An 18,628-nucleotide genomic window follows, 5' to 3' on the forward strand; every position below is an offset into this window, starting at 1 on the left:
CGTTGAAGACAGTCGCGGCTGAGGAGATATTCGAAGCGCTCCTTCTAGCGGCACTGACTGCCTCTGTCCTTGAGTACCTCTGTTTTTGGCCTGCAGAGGGGTAGGGCCTTGGGTGCTTGGGCTGTAGATGGTCTTGACCGCTAAAGAATCCACGCATGTCATGGTTGTCGGCTAGCTGCTGGATCTCCTGCGCTTTCTCCACCCACCATCTGTTCTTTAGGACACGAGTTTTTTGTTGGACCTCTGCCTTCAGGTGTCTATGGAGCTGCTTTCTTGCTCTCGAGTTCTGTTGCTATTTCCAGATCAGGAATGCCTTGCACTGTAATTGTGACCATCTTCAAGAAAGGTAACTCGTTTGATTGCGGTAATTAGAGGAGTTTCCCTGCTGTCTGCCACAAGGAAAGTCATCGCAAGAATCCTCCTCGATCGCCTTCTCCCAGTGGCCGAAGCGCTTGAGTCGCCATGCGGATTCTGCCCACTAAGGGGCACAATGGACATTATCTTCACTGCACATCAATTACAAGAGAAATGCAGGGAACAGCACCAACCGTTGTACATGGCTGCCTTTGATCTCGCAGGCCTTCAACATTGTCAACCGTGAGGGATTATGGAGTGACCTCCTCAAATTCGGCTGCTCTCAAGTTTGTCACCAGCCTCTGCCTGCTCCTCGATGGCATGCAAGCTGTGATCCTGTTCCACCACCAATCCAATTCACGTACGAACTGGTGTCAAGCAAGGCTGTGTTATCGCACCAACGCTCTTCTCGATCTTCCTTGCTGTAATGCTCCATCTTGCCCTCAGTAAGCTCCCCACTGGAGTGGAGCTAATTTACAGAACAAACAGGAAACTGTTCAACCTCCATAGCCTCAATCCAGATCCAAGGTCGTCCATCGTCTGTCTAATTACAGTATGCAGACGACACTTGTGTCTGCGCTCACTCGGAGGTCGAACTCCAAACCATCGTCAACACCTTCACCAAAGCGTACGAGAGCATGGGCCTTACACTAAACATCCGTAAGACAAAGGTCCTCTACCAACCTGCCCCCACCACAGTACTAACCCCCCACCCCCCCCCTGCCCGCCCGATTCATCAAAATCCACAACAAGGCCTTGGACAACGTGGACCACTTTCCATACCTCTGGAGCCTACTGTCAAGAGCAGATGTCGCCGACTAAGTCCAACACTGCCTTCAGTGTGCCAGCGCAGCCTTTGGTCACCTGAGGGAAGAGTGTTTGAAGACCAGGACCTCAAACCTGGCACTAAGCTCATGGTCTACAGAGCAGCAGTGATACCCACCCTGCTGTATGCCTCAGGCATGGACTGTGTACAGCAGGCACCTCAAAGCACTGGAGGTACCACCAATGCTGCCTCCAAGATCCTGCAAATCCATTGGCAGGATGGGCGCACCAACGTCTGTTCTTGCTCAGGCCAACATCCCCAGCATCAAAGCTTTGACCACGCTCAATCAGCTTCGATGGCTGGGTTACATTGTCCGCATGCCCGATAAGAGACTCCCGCAACAAGCGCTCTGCTCTGAGCGCCGGCACTGCAAGAGAGCCCCAGGTGGGCAGAGGAAATGCTTCAAGGACACCCTCCAAGCCTCCTTGGAAAAAGTGCAACATTCCCACCGACACCTGGGAATCCCTGGCCCAAGACAGCGCAAAGTGGAGGAGAAGCATCCAGGAAGGCGCCAAATACCTCGAGTCTCTTCGCTGGGAGCAATTGGCAGCCAAGCGCAGGCAGTGCAAGGAGCGCACGTCAACCCAAGCACCCTACCCACCCGCCCCTTCAACCACCGTCTGCCCCACCTCTGACCGAGACTGTAGGTCCTGCATTGGACTCATCAGTCACCTGAGAACTCATTTTTAATGTGGAAGCAAGTCATCCTCGGTTCTGAGGGACTGCCCAAGAAGAGTGCAAGTGAACCTTGTTGCAGGAGAGACCTGGTGTCCTATGCCATAGTCTTTAGGATTAATTTTTCATCCTTCTCCTTTCATTTTCCCCACCCACCACCTTCCAGTCCCTTTTTGAGCTAGCCTACAGGTTATGCAAGAATCCCTGACACTTTTGAACTGCCTCCCTTGGTAGAGTACAGTAGATATTTCCTCTCTGGCTCTCTGCTGCTGATCAATGGGCTGCATACCTGACATGTGATGTGCCTGTCAAAGGACAGGTGCTCTTGAGTTTCCTGGCCTGTCCACCCCACCCCAGTCCAAACAAGAGCCTGGTCATAGAGAATAGTACTTAAGGCCTGATGCTCCTAGAGTATTGAAGAGTACCTGTGTTTTCCCAATCCATCTTTGGGCTTTCCCAGGACTTCTGCAGACCCTGCGGTTCATGGGTCCCAACACCAGCCTTGATGCCTACAGCGTCTTCAGGCACCCCTCTGCTGGGGTGTCGATGGTCAGATCCTCAGGAAAGTATAGTGGGAGGTCGGGGATATATCTGTCTCTCTTGAATCCTTGTTCTGTGCCTAATTCAAGAACATTGAGGAAATCCCGAGCTGTATAGTGGGAGCGCAGACCTGGACGTCTTTTTTTTTTTTACACCCCCCACCCCCCCCCCCCCCCCCACCACCTCCTCCAAGTTTCTGATCGCAATTAGTTTTTGTGCATGTTAGCATGAACATCTATTTTTAAAGTTCCTTCTTCCTTGAAGCAATTGGCCATTAAATCTTTCTCTCTTCACAGGCCCTTGTACATAGCACATATCCTGTGTCCTCTGGAGTTTAGAAGAAAGAGAAGTGATGTCATTGAAACATCCTGAGGGGGATTGACAGGGTAGATGCTGAGAAGTTGTTTCCCCCTGGCTGGAGTCTAGAACTAGGTCATAGTCTCTGGATAAAGGGGTTGCCTATTTAAGACGGACAAGGAGGAACCTGAGGGTTGTGAATTTTTGAAATTCTCTACCCCAGAGGGCTGTGGATGTGGAGTCATTGAGTAAATTCAAGGCTGAGATTTTTGGACTCTAGGGGAATCGAGGGATATGGGGATAGTGCAGGAAGGTGGAGTTGAGGTCAAAGATCAGCCATAATCTCAATGGTGGAGCGTAATCTCATTGAATGGTGGAGCAGTCTCGGAGCTGTGGTCATCTGCTCCTAATTCTTGTGTTCTTAAGTGACTATTTCCCCATTTAACCTCTCGGGGAAACATTATTTCCTTTTAGTCGTCCAAGAGTCAACTTGTAGCTAAATGTAAATTGTAGCTGGCACCTGACCTAAACATAAAGCTGTAAGTTAATGGACTCCACCTTTTCGTTAACTGCTTGAATATTCCTCTACTTTCAGCTGCTGTTCAGGGTTTTTTTTTTCTCATTTGTTCACTTAAGCTGGCTCTGGTACTTGCATCTTTATCTCTCCGACTATTCAACCCTGGCCTGACCAACGGCGGAGTTGTGTCCTGCAGAGTTTCTTGATCCGCAGTCGGTGTGGGGAAGTGGTGGTGTCGCGCTGCTGCTCTGTGCAGACACCAGTTTGCGGCAGACCTGCTAAAGTGAAGCAGCCTCGTGCGTTGGCTAATTGCTTCCAGAGAGCGTCTGCTTTACGTGGCCTGCGCTGAATTGGCTGTGTTTGGGTGCTACAGTCGATGTCGCTAGGCTTCCTTCCTGAAGTGCTTGGGGAAATTGGGGTGAAGAGAAGATGGGGTTTGGGTTGTGGGTGGCACCCTCCTGGTCAAACAGCAGTTCCATTTTGTCTAATGAATGAGGACAGCTAGTGCCAGCGGGAGGGATCCAACAACTGGATACTTGACTAATTTAGCCGCATCTGAGAACAATGGGCTGTACACCAACTATTACCCAAGAGGGCAGAGCTGCTTCCTGTTATTCACCAAACTGCAGAGGACAACTCTTCCCAGCCACACTAGTGCAAGGATCAGTAGTGTGGTGAGCAGATTAAACTTGGTTCTTGCAGCCTTTAGTGCTGTGTAACTCATTCCTGTCCCTCGTGCTCAAAACCCAGCTCTTTACATTTAGATCATTAAGAACTTTCTGTGTAAACATTAGCTTGGTGTGGATTAGCTGTTGTGGTTTTTTTTTTAAATTACTGACGATACAGAACGAGTGAATCCTGCACTGGCAATGCCTTGTGTAAACAGGAACTCCCTATTCCGCCCTTCGCTTCAGTAAATGACTTTGCTGCAGCTAGTTTTCCAAGGAAGTTACTATTCAAAGGCTCTGCCACATTGTACAATGTAGAGCTGGAGCTTCAGCTCCTCCTTCACGCTACACACTCTGTCTACGAGGGATGCTACTGATTTAACTATTTCCAGCCATCATTCTCCTGCAACATGCACAGAACGGTCTACTTGCTCATCTTGCCCTGAATGTGTCTGTGTCTGGTTTAAGTCACATTGTGTGCTGCCCCATGATATTGTCTTGCTGCACAAGCTTCAAGTGTCTTACTTTCTGCCCCCCCCCCCCCCCCCCCCCCCCCCCCACCCCTTCAAAAAAAAACTTGCTCTCGTCTGTCTCACTATCTCTGTCCTTGTGGCTGACTGGTGGTGGGAATGGACTTTGCGGCTGCAAGCTCCCGGTGAGGACACTGCCGGATGTTTACTTTCAGCAGTGATCAGGAGGTGTTACTCTTGCCCAGGACTGGCCTTGTGCCAGTGACTCCCATCCCGCAGGGTGTGGGGACCTCGTGCTTCCTGTAGCGCCACTGTGGGGAAGGAGGAATGCTGTTGGGTTCTGGCTGTGTGAACTCCAGTCTCTTGTCCAGGCACAAGCCGACATTGTCATCTCGCGAATTATAATGAACTCTGGGAATGGAAGTAACTCAGATTTTAATACGGCTGAATCCTTTAAATGAATAGATGAGTCCTTGGGAGAGCTGTGGATACAGTTTTCTAAAACTGGACTAAAGTTGCTTTTGCACTGAGCCAAGCTGAAATAAGCAGAGGTAATTGTGCGCCAGCTGATCTTTTCAAATGGAGCCAGGGAAAGCTATCTGAACTTTGATTTACCTCCTTTCTTGTTGGACACATTGGGCATTAACGAATATTGGAGACCACTTTCCCTCCTAGTAAAGCCTGGTTTCTATGACCTGTGCCACACTGACCCATTGTGACCTGATGTCTTGCTGCCTGAACTGAACAATCCACTTCTCCAAGTGCAGATAATAAACTACATGTTCCATTGACTGGTGGTAATCTATACACGCCATTGACTGGTAGTAACCTTTAAGAACATAAATAGGAGCAGGTGTAGGCCATTCGGCCCCTCGAGCCTGCTCTGCCATTCAATGAGATCATGGCTGATCATCTACATCAACTCCACTATCCCTTGATTCCCTTAGTTTCTGAAAATCTATCGATCTCTCAATCATTGTCTTGAATACGCTCAATGAGCATCCACAGCTCTCTGGGGTAGAGTTCCAAAGATTCACAACCCTTTTTTGAGTGAAGAAATTTGTCATTCCTTCTCTTGTGAATGGGCTCCGTTGCTGAGCTGCTGCAGCATAGCCAAGAGCTACCCATGGGCATTAAATGGTTCCTTTGACATTAATTTCTTTTATAGATGTAATGGTAACACTGCTGGTAGTGCTAGTCCTGGTAAGTTTGCCATGGGCCTTCTAGCACGTCGACATGGCTGGGGTAGCGGTTACGGCACTGCAGCTTATCTCCTGGTGTTGGGGGGGGTGGGGAGAGGAGAATCCCCATTTACCCCCCCTTCATGGTGGGATGTGGAGGAGGAGGGAAAATTGGCCAGGGATCTCCGCTGGGAAGCGCATGGGTTTGGACGTCTGGTGAAGACGAGATCAAACTCCATTGAGACCCTCGTGTACAGCCTTCATTAAGAGGGTGGAGTTATGCAAATACAATGCTAATTTGCCTGATTTTAAATTGAATAGCCATTGATTTAGAATGGGGGCTCCACTGGTTATTTATATAAACTTGCAAGGACTATGACTGGGTAATTGCAGCTAACTAGTGTAGCTGTGTCTGGCAAGGACATGTGAGTAAATGTTGTTTTTTCTCTAGGTCCTGGAGCCCTCTCTCCGGGAGCTGTATGCTGATGTAAACCGTTGGTTCATGACATGTGTTAATCAGCCTCCATTCCAGAGAGTACTGGGAGAGGTGAAGTTCTGTGAGCCAGCTGCCCAGTGTCCAGGTAAGCAGTGATTGGCAAGGGGGGGGGGATAAATTTGGGCTGATAAGTGGCAGGTAACATTCGTGCCACAGAAGTGCCAGGCAATGACTATCTCCAACAAACGAGGGTCTAATCACGTCCCCTTGACATTCAATGGCATTACCATTGCCGAATCCCCCACCATCAACATCCTGGGGGTCACCATTGACCAGAAACTTAACTGGACCAGCCACATAAATACTGTGGCAACAAGAGCCGGTCAGAGGCTGGGTATTCTGCAGTGAGTGTCTCACCTCTTGACTCCTCAAAGCCTTGCCACCATCTGCAAGGCACAAGTCAGGAGTGTGATGGAATACTCTCCACTTGCCTGGATGAGTGGAGCTCCAACGAAGCTCGACACCATCCAGGACAAAGCAGCCTGCTTGATTGGCACCCCATCCACCACCTTAAACATTCACTCCCTCCCTCCACCACCGGCGTACCGTGGCTGCAGTGTGCCCCATCTAGAAGATGCACTGCAGCAACTCGCCAAGGCTTCTTTGGCAGCACCTCCCAAACCCACTACTTTTACCACCCACAAGGGCAAGGGCAGCAGGCGCATGGGAACACCACTTCCAAGTTCCCTTCCAAGTCACACACCATCCTGACTTAGAAATATATCGTCGCTGGGTCAAAATCCTGGAACTCCCTCCCTAACAGCACTGTGGGAGTACCTTCACCACACGGACTGCAGCGGTTCAAGAAGGCGGCTCACCACCACCTTCTCGAGGGCAACTAGGGATGGGCAATAAATGCCGGCCTTGCCAGAAACGCCCACGTCCCAGGAATGAATTTAATAAAAAAAAAAAAAAAAAGCCACCCCTTGTGCTGTTGTGACTATGGGACAGTACTCTCCCAAAGACATTCTCAGGTTTTTCAGGAGACTGTACATAGCATGATTCCTGACCTGGGCAAATCTTTTTCCCTTAAAGATAGTTACAAAACCCCTCTTCATATGCAATCTTTTTAATTGATTTTTTTTTCCTGCATTAAATTTCTAGCAATAAATTCCCACTTAGAATTCAAATTGCTTGAATTAAGCAATGTAAACAATGTAGTGGACTAGAGTGGGCACTCAAGTGGAGGAGTTAACATTAATTTGAGTGGTTGAATGGCCTCTTGTATCACTTTCCTTCATGTGTCATGGATTTGGGCAAATTCCTTTTTTACTTGGAAAAACTTCCCCAATTATTACCTCTCCTGTATTCGGCTCCTCCTCCTCAGATTCTCTTTCTTGACTGCCATTTTTGCCAGTCTCCTATTCTTGTATTTTCATTAGAAGATATTCTGAAGACATGCCCAAGTGCCTTGAATCTTTCCCACTTTTCCACTGTCTTTATTTGATTTTTTTTTTCCCAATTCTTTTCACGCTCCCTCCCAGCCCTTTACACCCTCTTGAGCATTTCAAATCTCTGATCACTGGAATCTTCATCCTTAGCCAGGCCATATCTAGCTTGCCTCCCAAGAGTAGGCTTGGGAAGAACTGATTGAGCTGGCTGGTAACTGTACAGATACAACCCCTGTAGGGAAGAATACCTGTTTTGTTTACCCACTTTTTAAAAATCCCTGTAACAACTGGGTAACTTCCTCACCCTTGTCTCCAAGAAATTCCTAATCTAGCATGGGTGTATAAACTAAGTGTACCAGATTGCTGATGACTCCAATGGGGACCTAGGATGTAATGTATGGGAGTATTACAGTATGTCTTGTTCCAAAGCCTAACCAGTTGCCTGCAGATGCCACTGCAGTAGATCTGATCTCTTCTTGCGCTTTGGACTCCAGTGTGGTTTCTGATGGAGTCTGTCTGAAGCTAATACATTAGCTCCTTGGGCAGGGTGCTTCTGACTGAACAGTGGATCCTGCAGGCAGCACTTGCTGTCAGCTCCTCATCTCCATTTTGGCCACAGGCAGGTGGACCTCTGTCCTTTACCCTTTTTGGCCTGTGTGGTATCTTCTCGAGAATTGATCATGGGAGCAGCTTGTTTGGCTTCTGGACATAGAATGTCTTATTGCCTCATCTGCCAGTGGAAGCCTTTCTATAACTAGGGGCCAGGGATCTTTCAACATGATCGAAGGCTCTTGGAGTGGAATCATGACTTGCTGAGTTCCTGGTACTGCTCAATCCTGAGTTGTATTGAAGCCAAGAGTTTAATGTCAATAAGTAGCTATCTTCTTTAGCTTTTTAAAATCTATTGTGTGCTTAGCTATTACTCAGTAAATTGGAGACATCTTGTACTGGAGTAAATCCCCTGCAGGCATTTTGATTGAGATTAAATATCTTGCACACAAGTTAGTTATAGCTGTTTGCATTCTTTTCAGACTCTAAGGCTTTTGAGACTGAATGATGGCGAAGCATTTAATCTTGTATAGTGAAGCCTTGGTAAACTTGGCTTATCTTTTGCATAAACTAAAATGTACTTCACCATTTAAAAATTATTATTTTTTGACTCTCTGGTTTGCGATCCAGCAGATGAGTTGGTTCACCTGGATTTCCAGAAGCTGGTACAATTTGCTATCGGTGCAGCTGATGTTTAGCTTTGGGTTCAGTAGGGAACGGCAGGTGGTTGGCTGGAAGGGAGGGAGGTATTTTTGGAGGTGGGGGTGCAGGCAATGGTGTAACTTTCAACAGTGCAAGATTCAAGCTGCATTTATTTCCAAACAGCCAGCAAACCATTGGAAGCACGAGCTGATCAAGACACTGCCAGAGAAGCTGCTGGAGTTGAGACCTGCTTGGTGGCTGCTCCCAAAGATGCTGGATCCAGAGAAGAGGAAGTTGGCCCAGTAGAGGCAGGAATGTGTAAAGACATGGCCGCAGTGGAGGTCCATGTGGTAGCATCTTCAGTTGAGGATGGACCAGCTGGTGAAGCTGCTGGTGATGTTGGTGTTGTAGATCCTCCTCCGAAGGAGCGACCAGCCAAAATTGCGTGTTTGATAGATGCATCACAGGAAGAACTCTCTATCGTATGTGCCTCAGTGGAGGATCGAACAGATGAAGTGAAGTTGGTACTGGCTTCTACAACGGATAGGACCACACAAGGCGACAGAAGCTGTGCATTCATAGAGGCTATATCTCTCAGTCTGGTAGATCTTTCTGAAGAGGCAGTCTGCATGACTGGTGCATCCAAAGAGCATGGAGCAGCTAAGGAAGAGGCTGTAGTTGGCATCCAAGTGAAGGGAGTTTCTGAAGAAACTAAGTCAGTTGAAGCATTTAACAAGCTTGCACCTACAGTGGATGATTCTACAGTGCAAGGTACAGCTGCAGTCAGTGTAATGTCCTCTTTGGGGGAGGATAGACCAAGTCAACTTGAAGTGAGCTTGGGAGATGACTTGAAAGAAGGATATGTGGCTGAAATCTGCAAGGCAGGAGCTTCTGAAGAGGAGAGAATGACCAATGTGCCTAAATGGTGCAGAGGCACTGAAGGGGCAGCCACAGTTGAGGTCAGGATGATGGGTGCTTCTGGGAAGGGAGTGAATGCTTTTAAACCTGAAGCACCATCTGATGAGGAAGTTACCATAATGGGTCCATCTGAAGATCTTCTGGCTACAGAAGAGGCCATGGGTGAAGTTTGTGTGGCAAGATCATTGAAGGAGGCCAGAGCAGTTGCATTGAGCACATTAGATCCTTCCGAAAACAATCTGGCAAGTAAACCGAAAGCTACCAGTGCAGTAGGTGCTTCTACGGAGGATAGACCCACTACTACTGTTGAGGTGGGCCTGCTAGAAACTTCGAAAGAGGAAATTCACATAGTTGATGCCTCTCTAGAGCATCGATCGGTTGTAGCGAGTGTGGTCGATGCTGCCAAAGGAGACCAGACAACTAACTGTGGTACAGTGGATGCAGCCCAAGGTGAAGTGGCTGCAGAGGAAACCATGGGGGCTTCCAGAGAGAGTGGTGATGATGATTGGGACCTCACCAAATCAGCTGACCCATTAAAAGCCAAGGATCCTTTCGCTCACTTGCCAAAAAGGTAAGTCGGTGTGTTGTATGGAGCCAGTTTTCCATTTTGTGCTGGTTATGTTTGATTGCAGAGTTTTTTTTTTTAATAAAACATGAACATTTATCCTGTACTTGCTAATTTGTGTAGCAAGCTGTAACTATATGTTGCTGTCCAGTTTCTGTCCTCACTGTCTTGTGATGGACTGTCAACGTACCACAACCTTTTGTAACTGGTTTTTGCGGTGGCCAATTTCCTATGGCCCCTGCTGTAATCGGCAATTATTGTAAGTGGTTTCGCCCTGCCCGTAGCGAGCACACAAAACCCCCTTACTACAAGTTCTGGACGATGGGGATTATTGAGGACAGATTGGAACACGGACAGCGTTTTCAGGCTCACCCATACAATGTTTATTAAGGTTGACAAAAACCACTCCTACAGTACGAGCAGTGTGAACACAACAGTACAGTTTAAAACGGTACAACCCTGACTTGTCCAACAAGCCCCTGCCATGCTGACTTACCACAGCCTAAAAACACTCCTGTGAACTAAACTATCACCAGACCCTTCCAACGCTAAACCCCCTCTGGTTTGGTAGGAACATATAGGTGCCCCCTCACAGCTTAGTGATCTTGTGGGTGTGTAGGCTTGGCAATGCTCACCTAGATTGCCCTTTTTGATCTTGCTTGCAGCTGCTCTTGCTTGCAGCTTCCTCCCGTATGTCTCGGCTACCTGGTTCCGTACCGGCCTTGCGGCATGCGAGTCCCAGTCTTGAGTCGAAGTCCGTCTCGGTTGGAAGAGCAAGGCTCAGCTCCTCTTGACGTTCAGTTGTGGGGAGAGAGCTATCCAAAACGGCTCTGATATACCCCTCCAATACACAGACCGCTGTCTGGTTTTAATGGACATATGGCCTCGGGGGAAATGGTTTCCAGGCCTCCTCCCAGGTTTGGATGGTTTAGATCTCGTTTTGATCTCCCAGCCGATTTAACTTAACAAGATCATCATTAACAAGCTCATCTTCAGAAACAATGAGTCGCCAGCCTTGTTATTCATGACTTGGGAGTGGGCCTCTGTGGGCATTGTTCCCAAGGACAGCCCATTACCATACGAATGCAACCTGGTTACGTCGGCCACCTTCAGCTTGTGTTTTTCCACTGCCCCCCCCCCCCCACCCACCAACCACAGCCTGTCCAGTTTTTAATAAAGGTATATGTTCATAAACTAAAAATCCATGGAGTCTGCACCAACTGCTACACTTTCGAATTGCTAATTATCCTCACAATGGCCAGTGTAACTGCCCTTCAGAAGCTGTCTCTGGTCCATAGCACCATCTGCATGGAATGAAACCATTGTGTCTGTCAACTTCTGTACTACTCTCCTCAGAGTTGTCTTCCTTTGCTTGAAATTTAATCTAATCTTGCCGTGTAACTTTCTCTTCTCCCCCATCACCCCCTGCTGCTCCTTCTGGCAAAACAGTCCCCACACTCCGCTGCATCAAATAAGTTTTCCCCTAATCTCATTTAGTTGAAGCCCCCTTGTCATTGGCTGCCATCTAGAGGAGGTAGTCTCATTGTACCCTATCAAAACTGTCAATCTTATTAAATCTGCCCTTGGATTATTTCCATCTGAACACAGAAAGCCTAGTCTCTCCTAACCATGTAGAGTCTTCAGGATGGAGAAACTAGATTCTCCAATCTTTTGTGCCTTTTAATGCCCTTTCGATAACACCCTACCCAAGACCACACAGTACTCTTGCAAAAGTCCAATGTATTTGAACCTCTCTTCTTGTACTTCATGCTCTTGGATCTAACGTGCTGTAAAGCCCTCAAAAGGATGTACTGTGCAAACAGGAAGTTACCATTGAATTCTGTGCAGTAGGTTCTTCTAAGGAGGATAGACCCACTAATGAGCCTAGTAGATACTTTGAAAGAGGAAGTACGTACTTTGCAAGAGCACTCTACTTTTGTGTTGGTAGCAAATTGTGGTTTCTTATGGTACACCACTGCCAACACTTCCCCAATCTAAACACCCATTAACCCCAATCCTCTTTCCTGGCCATCAACCAACTTTCAATCAGTACTCTTGTATTTCTTTGAAACATAGAAACAGGAGTAGGCCATTTGGCCCCTCAAGCCCACTCTGCCATTCAATGAGATCATGGCTGATCATCCAAACTCGGTACCCTGTCCCTGCCTTCTCCCCCATATCCCTTGATCCCTTTAGCCTTAAGAAATATATCTAACTCCTTGAATATATTTAATGAATTGGCCTCCACTGCCTTCTGTGGTAGAATTCCACAGGTTCACCACTCTGGGTGAAGAAATTCCTCCTCCTTTCTGTCCTAAATGGCTTACCCCTTATCCTTAGACTGTGACCCCCTGGTTCTGGACTCCCCCGCCATCAGGAACATCCTTCCTGCATCTAGTCTGTCTAGTCCTGTCAGAATTTTATAAGTTTCAATGAGATCCACTCTCATTCTTCTAAACTCTAGCGAATATAAGCCTAATCGACCCAATCGCTCCTCTGAGGCTGAATTTGTAATCGGACACCTTACTAAGGTGGGTTCTGAAAATCTGCGCTTTGCATCTGTACTCCAATTGGTGGGATGTGACCAGTGGTGTCTGCCAGGGATCTCTACTGGGGTCTCAGCTTTTCACTATATTTATCAATGACTTGGATGAAGGAACAGAGAGCCGTGTATCCAAGTTTGCTGACAGCACTAAGTTAGGTGACAGTGAGTAGTGTAGCTGGGAGCAGAAAGTTGCAAAGGGACATTGATCGATTCAGTGAGTGAGGGGAAAAACTGGCAGATGGAGTTTAATGTGGGGAAGGGTGAGGTCATCCACTTTGGACCTAAAAGTTAGATCAGTATTTTCTAAATGGCGAAGCTAGGAAGAGGGGAGCAGCAGAGAGATTTAGGGGACCACGTACAGAAATCGCTAAAAACTAGTGGACAGATACAAAATATAATTAGGCCAACATTTCATTAGCCTTTTCTCAAGTGGGTGGAAGTTATGTTAGTTGTGTAAAGCTCTAGTTCGACCCCATTTAGAGTACTGTGTTCAGTCCTGGGCATTGCACTGCAGGAAGGATATATTGGCCATGGAGGGTGTGCAGTGCAAATTCACCAGACTTGTACCAAAGTTAAATTGAGGACAGGTTGCATAGACCAGGCTTTTATTCCCTTGAGTATAGAAGATTAAGGGGTGATATAATTGAGATGCTGAAGATGATTAAAGGAATTGATGGAGAAACTCTTTCCTCTAGTGGGCGGAGTCCAGAACAAGGACATAATCTTAAAATTAGAGCCAGGCTGTTCAGGGGTGATGTCAGGAAACACTTCACATGAAGGGTAGTGGAAATCTGGAACTTTCTCCCCAAAAAAGCTTTTGTGGCTGGGGGTCAATTTGAAAATTTCAGAACTGAGTGATAGATTTTTGTTGGGTAAGGGTATTGAGGGTTACAGAACTGAGGTGGGTAAATGGAGTTGGGATGCATGATCTACTTAACTGGAGCACGCTGAATGGCTCCTGTCCCTGTCTACTGCATCCCTCTCATCAATTGGTCACACCTTCCAAAAAAAAAATTCATCCAGCACCGCTTAACTTTATTAAATCCATGATTACCCCATGCATCTCAATCCTTACTAGTTTCATTGAGTTTACAGATTTTTAAACGTTTGCCCATAAAGATCATTGGACGGACTGGAATATAGTTACCTGGTTTAACCATATAACTACTTGAGGTGCTACATGAGGATTTCAATCACATGCCTGGACTCTGACTCTGATCCCAAAAGTGAAAGGTCACTGCATTGAGTCACTGAACCCCCCAGTTCCCAGTGTATTAATTCTGTTCTGTCTGGATGTTGTGTGGGCTGTCTATTGTCTGTCCTCAAGTTGTTCAATGTATTTAACAGCATGAGAACCTCAGATTATCTCACACTTTTATTTTTCAGTGTCTTCGTTTTGGACGAGTTCAAGCGGAAATACTCCAATGAGGACATCAGTTCTGTGGCACTTCCTTATTTCTGGGACCACTTTGACCCGGAGGGCTGGTCAGTTTGGTACATGGAGTACAAATACCCCCGAGAGCTCCGCTTGGTCGTCTTGAGCTCCAACCTCCTAACTGGTCAGTAAAACAATAACTAGTGTAAACCTACCACAATCCATTAATGTCTGGGGTATTGCCAACTGACACACATCCTCTCTGGTCAAATGGCTGTGTCAGTAACCCTGTGACTCTGGCTATTCTGCCCCTCTAGGGTTTGGGTAATGCAACTTCCACACTGAATTTATCTCTTGCTGTTGACATGACCCTCCTGACTGCCTTGTAGATGGTGGAAAGGCTTTGGGGAGTCAGCAGGTGAGACACTCATCGCAGAATACCTAGCCTCTGACCACCTCTTGTTGCCACAGTATTTGTGGCTGGTCAATGGTGACCCCCAATATGTTGATGGTGAGGGATTCGGTGATGGTAATGCCATTAAATGTCAAGGGTGGTGGTTAGACTCTCGCTTGTTGGAGATGGTCATTGCCTGGCACTTAAGTGGCATAACATTCGTGCCACACATCAGTCCAAGCCTGAATGTCATCCAGGTCTCGTTGCATGCAGGCATTATCTGGAGTTGTGAATGGCACTGAACACTGTGCAGTCATCAGCGAACATCCCCACTTCTGACTATGTTGGAGGAAGGTCATGGATGAAGCAGCTGCAGATGGTTGGGCCTAGGACACTGCCGTAAGGAACTCCTGCAGTGATGTCCTGGGGCTGTGATGATTGACCTTCAACCACCACAACCATCTTCTTCTGTGCTAGGTATGACTCCAGCCAGTGGAGAATTTTCCCCCCGATTCACATTGACTTCTTCAGTTTTATTAGGGCTCCTTGATGCCACACCTGGTCAAATACTGCCTTGATGTCAAGGGTAGTCACTCACCTCTGGAATTCAGCTCCTTTGTCCATGTTTGGACCAAGGCCATAATGAGGTTGGGAGCTGAGTGGTCTTGGCAGAACCCAAACTGGGCATCAGTGAGCAGGTTATTGGTGAGTAAATGCCGCTTGATAGCACTGTCGACGACACCTTCCATCACTTTGCTGATTGAGAGTAGACTGATGGGGTGGTAATTGGTCGGGTGGGATTTGTCCTGCTTTTTGTGGACGGGACATACCTGGGCAGTTTTCCACATTGTCAGGTAGATGCCAGTGTTATAGCTGTACTGGAACAGCCTGGCTAGAAGCGCGGCTAGTTCTGGAGCACAAGTCTTCAGCACGATAGCCGGGATGTTGTCGGGGCCCACAGCCTTTGCTGTATCCAGTGCGCTGAGCCGTTTCTTGATGTCACGTGGAGTGAATCGAATTGGTTGGAGACTGGCTTCTGTGATGGTGGGGACCTCGGGAGGAGGTTGACCTTTGCTAACCGCTGGGTTTCTGACCTGTCTATGCCACACTAGGTAATGAGCCTAATCAATTATCAAGGCTGGATGAGGAGTACTTGCTGCTGCCAGGATAGCATGGTGCATTGTGAAGCATGCTTCTGGTTTACCTCCCAATATCTTCCATTCCAATGCAGGGATGTTCCAGCGTTTGGATGGGCTGCGGCGGCATGGCTTTGCTAGTGTGATCCTCTTTGGGACTGATGGTGAGAGCTCGATCTCGGGGATTTGGATCCTGCGCGGGCAGCAGCTTCCTTCTGAGGTAAGAACTTGACCAGTTTTGAGGGTTTTAAGGGCCTGACTGGGAAAGAAGGAACTGTGCGAACAGGAGGTATAGTTCTCTTTGCTGATTTTTACACCCTCTCCTGAAGGTGCTGACGGGGTGGGGTGCCGATCCTCTCGTGCCAACAGCCCTCCTTGCTGGAGTGCTTGTTCGGAATAGCACCTTACTACAGCTGTACAAGGTGCTGGTGAGACCGCATCTGGAGTATTGTGTACAGTTTTGGTCGCCCCATCTGCGGAAGGATGTTCTTGCCATGGAAAGAGTGCAGCGGCGATTCACCAGGCTGATACCTGGAATGGCGGGAATGACCTACGAGGAGAGATTGAATAGTTTGGGCTTGTACTCACTGGAGTTTAGAAGATTGAGAGGGGATCTCATCGAAACATATAAAATTATGGCAGGCCTGGACAGGCTGAATTCAGAGAGAATGTTTCCAATGGCAGGGGAGCACAGAACCAGGGGCCACAGTCTAAAAATAGCGGGCAAATCATTTAAAACAGAGATGAGGAAGAATTTCTTCACTCAGTGGTGAGCCTGTGGAATTCCCTGCCACAGAGGGCTGTGAAGGCTAATTCAATAAATATTTTCAAGAGAGAATTGGATATATTTCTGAAGGCTAAGGGGATTAAGGGTTACGGAGAAAAGGCGGGGACGGGGTACTGAACTGGTAAGATCAGCTAAGATCTCGGACGAAGATCAGCCATGATCTCATTGAATGGCGGAGCAGGCTTGAAGGGCCGAATGGCCTACTCCTGTTCCTATCTCTATGTTTCTATGTTTCTATGTTATCTATCTAAAACTTGCAGCTTGAAGTCCTCGCAATCAAGTGCAACCCTACTTCTAGCCTAATGTCCACACGTGCCTGCTCAGGTAGGAGTGAGTGGAGAGCAGGCACCTCTCACCCCCCCCCCCCCCCCCTGCCCTCCCCACTTCTAGTATAAGAAAGACTCTTACTACAATTATATAGGGCCCTGGTGAGACCACATCTGGAGTATTGTGGACAGCTTTGGTTTCCTTACCGAAGGAAGGATATACTTGCCATAGAGGGAGTGCAATGAAGGTTCACTAGACTGATTCCTGGGATGGGGGGGGGAAGTTGCCCTAATGAGGGGAGATTGAGTAGATTAGGCCCATATTCTCGAGTTTAGAAGAATGAGAGGTGATCTCATTGAAACATATAAAATTATTACAGGGCTTGACCGAGTAGATGCAGGGAGGATGTTTCCCCTGGCTGAGAAGTCTCGAACCAGGGGTCGCAGTCTCAGAATAAGGGGTCAGCCATTTAGGACTGATGAGAAGAAATGTCTTCACTCAGAGGGTGGTGAATCTTTGGAGTTCTCTACCAAAGAGGGCTGTGGAGGCTGTCGTTGAGTATATTCAAGAGAGATCAATAGATTTTTTAAATATTTATGGGGATAGTACAGGAAAGTGGAGTTGATGATCAGCCATGATCTTAATGAATGGGGGAGCAGGTTTGAAGGGTCAAATGGCCTACTCCTGCTCCTAATTCTTATGTTCTTGCCCCAGGGCACTGAAGCCCATTCTGGATGAACAGAGACCCACTGTTTCAGTAAAGGTCAAACTTGTGACCTTTTTTAGTTGGGCTTGTTTTGCCTGGGGCTGTAACTTTTTTTTTTTTTTTTTTTTTTTAATCCTTTTTGGTTAAGCAATCAAGTGGTTTGAAGAGATTTGTGGTAAGATGTTCACAGGTGAAATGAGCAGTCCCTCCTTCTCACGAGATCCCTCAATCCATCTTTGTCTCATCGCTTATCTAATCTCTTGAATGTACAGTGTCCCTTTTTTGTATTTGACTCCTTCACCATAATGAAGTTTAATTCCCCTCCTTTATTTTGAACATTGCAGCTTCCTCATTCCTCGCTGCCCCCCACACCCAAAAGAAAAGTTTCCATCTTTTGAAGGATTGAGATTAGTGGCTGTCATTCTACAACTTGTTTACCTTTGCCACATCTGATCACATGACTCCACTGACTTCCCCTGATGTGCTCTTGGGGCTGTATCTGTGCCACTTGAGTTCACCAGGACATGAGCATGGCCGACGATTGATCTTGTGCATTGCCAGAGGACGGTCTGCTCCTTATGGTCCAGCTGCAGTCCTGAGGTTTCAGTCCATGGGGTGAAGTGTCCTCTGCACTCTACCCTGGTGCAATTGTGCACTTGCTCCCTCACTACCCAAGCGCCCACAGTTGTGAAGCTGTCTTGCCCCAGTTCTAATTGTACTCTCTTTCCCTTTCTAGCTGAGTGAAGACTGGCGGGTAGTCTGCGAGACGTATTCCTGGAAGAAGTTGGATGTAGACACTGATGAATGCAAGGCTATGGTTAATGAATACTTCGCCATGGAAGGAACATTTACACATGTAGGAAAACCCTTCAATCAGGGAAAAATATTTAAGTGAACGGATGTGGGATGACTACACGTCTGTGAACCAACTGATCTCCTGCACTACCTCGTTAGATATTGCACTGTGTAAACCTGTGGCTGAGCTACAGGAAAATATTTGAAGACATTTTTTCCATAGATATACAAATGAAGAATAAAGCATTTGAAAACTAACAATTTCTTTACAACATTAATTGTCAAAGCCTCACTAAGCTAGGACAACTCCTCTTGCTCATTAAGGGAAAATAACATTACATTCCCAAAGTTGTAATGTAGGCAATCTGGCAGCCAATTTGTGCACAGCAAGCTCCCACAAACAGCAATGTGATAATTACCCAATAATCTTGTTTGTGATTGAGCAATAAATATTAGCCAGGACAGCGGGGCGAAACATGGAAACATGCCATTCGGCCCTTTTTGAGCCTGCTCCGCCATTCAACAAGATCATGG

General features: G+C 47.3%; 1 protein-coding gene across 1 annotated transcript in view; it reads left to right on the forward strand.

Moving 5' to 3' along the window:
- Nucleotides 1-18,355, forward strand: part of LOC147096907 (elongation factor 1-gamma-like) — a 39,485-nt gene extending 21,130 nt beyond the window's left edge. Inside the window, exons 6-10 of the mRNA XM_085973624.1 lie at nucleotides 5,980-6,109; nucleotides 8,790-10,095; nucleotides 14,021-14,193; nucleotides 15,635-15,759; nucleotides 18,036-18,355. Of these exons, the coding sequence (XP_085829750.1) occupies nucleotides 5,980-6,109; nucleotides 8,790-10,095; nucleotides 14,021-14,193; nucleotides 15,635-15,759; nucleotides 18,036-18,194 (1,893 nt within the window). The 3' untranslated portion in view covers nucleotides 18,195-18,355. The remainder of the gene's footprint in view (nucleotides 1-5,979; nucleotides 6,110-8,789; nucleotides 10,096-14,020; nucleotides 14,194-15,634; nucleotides 15,760-18,035) is intronic.
- The last annotated feature ends 273 nt before the right edge of the window (nucleotides 18,356-18,628 follow it).

The sequence above is a fragment of the Somniosus microcephalus genome, chromosome 34 (genome assembly GCF_052327205.1).
Source record: "Somniosus microcephalus isolate GS21.2 chromosome 34, FLI_Smic_1.0, whole genome shotgun sequence".
NCBI classification, from domain to species: Eukaryota; Metazoa; Chordata; class Chondrichthyes; order Squaliformes; family Somniosidae; genus Somniosus; species Somniosus microcephalus.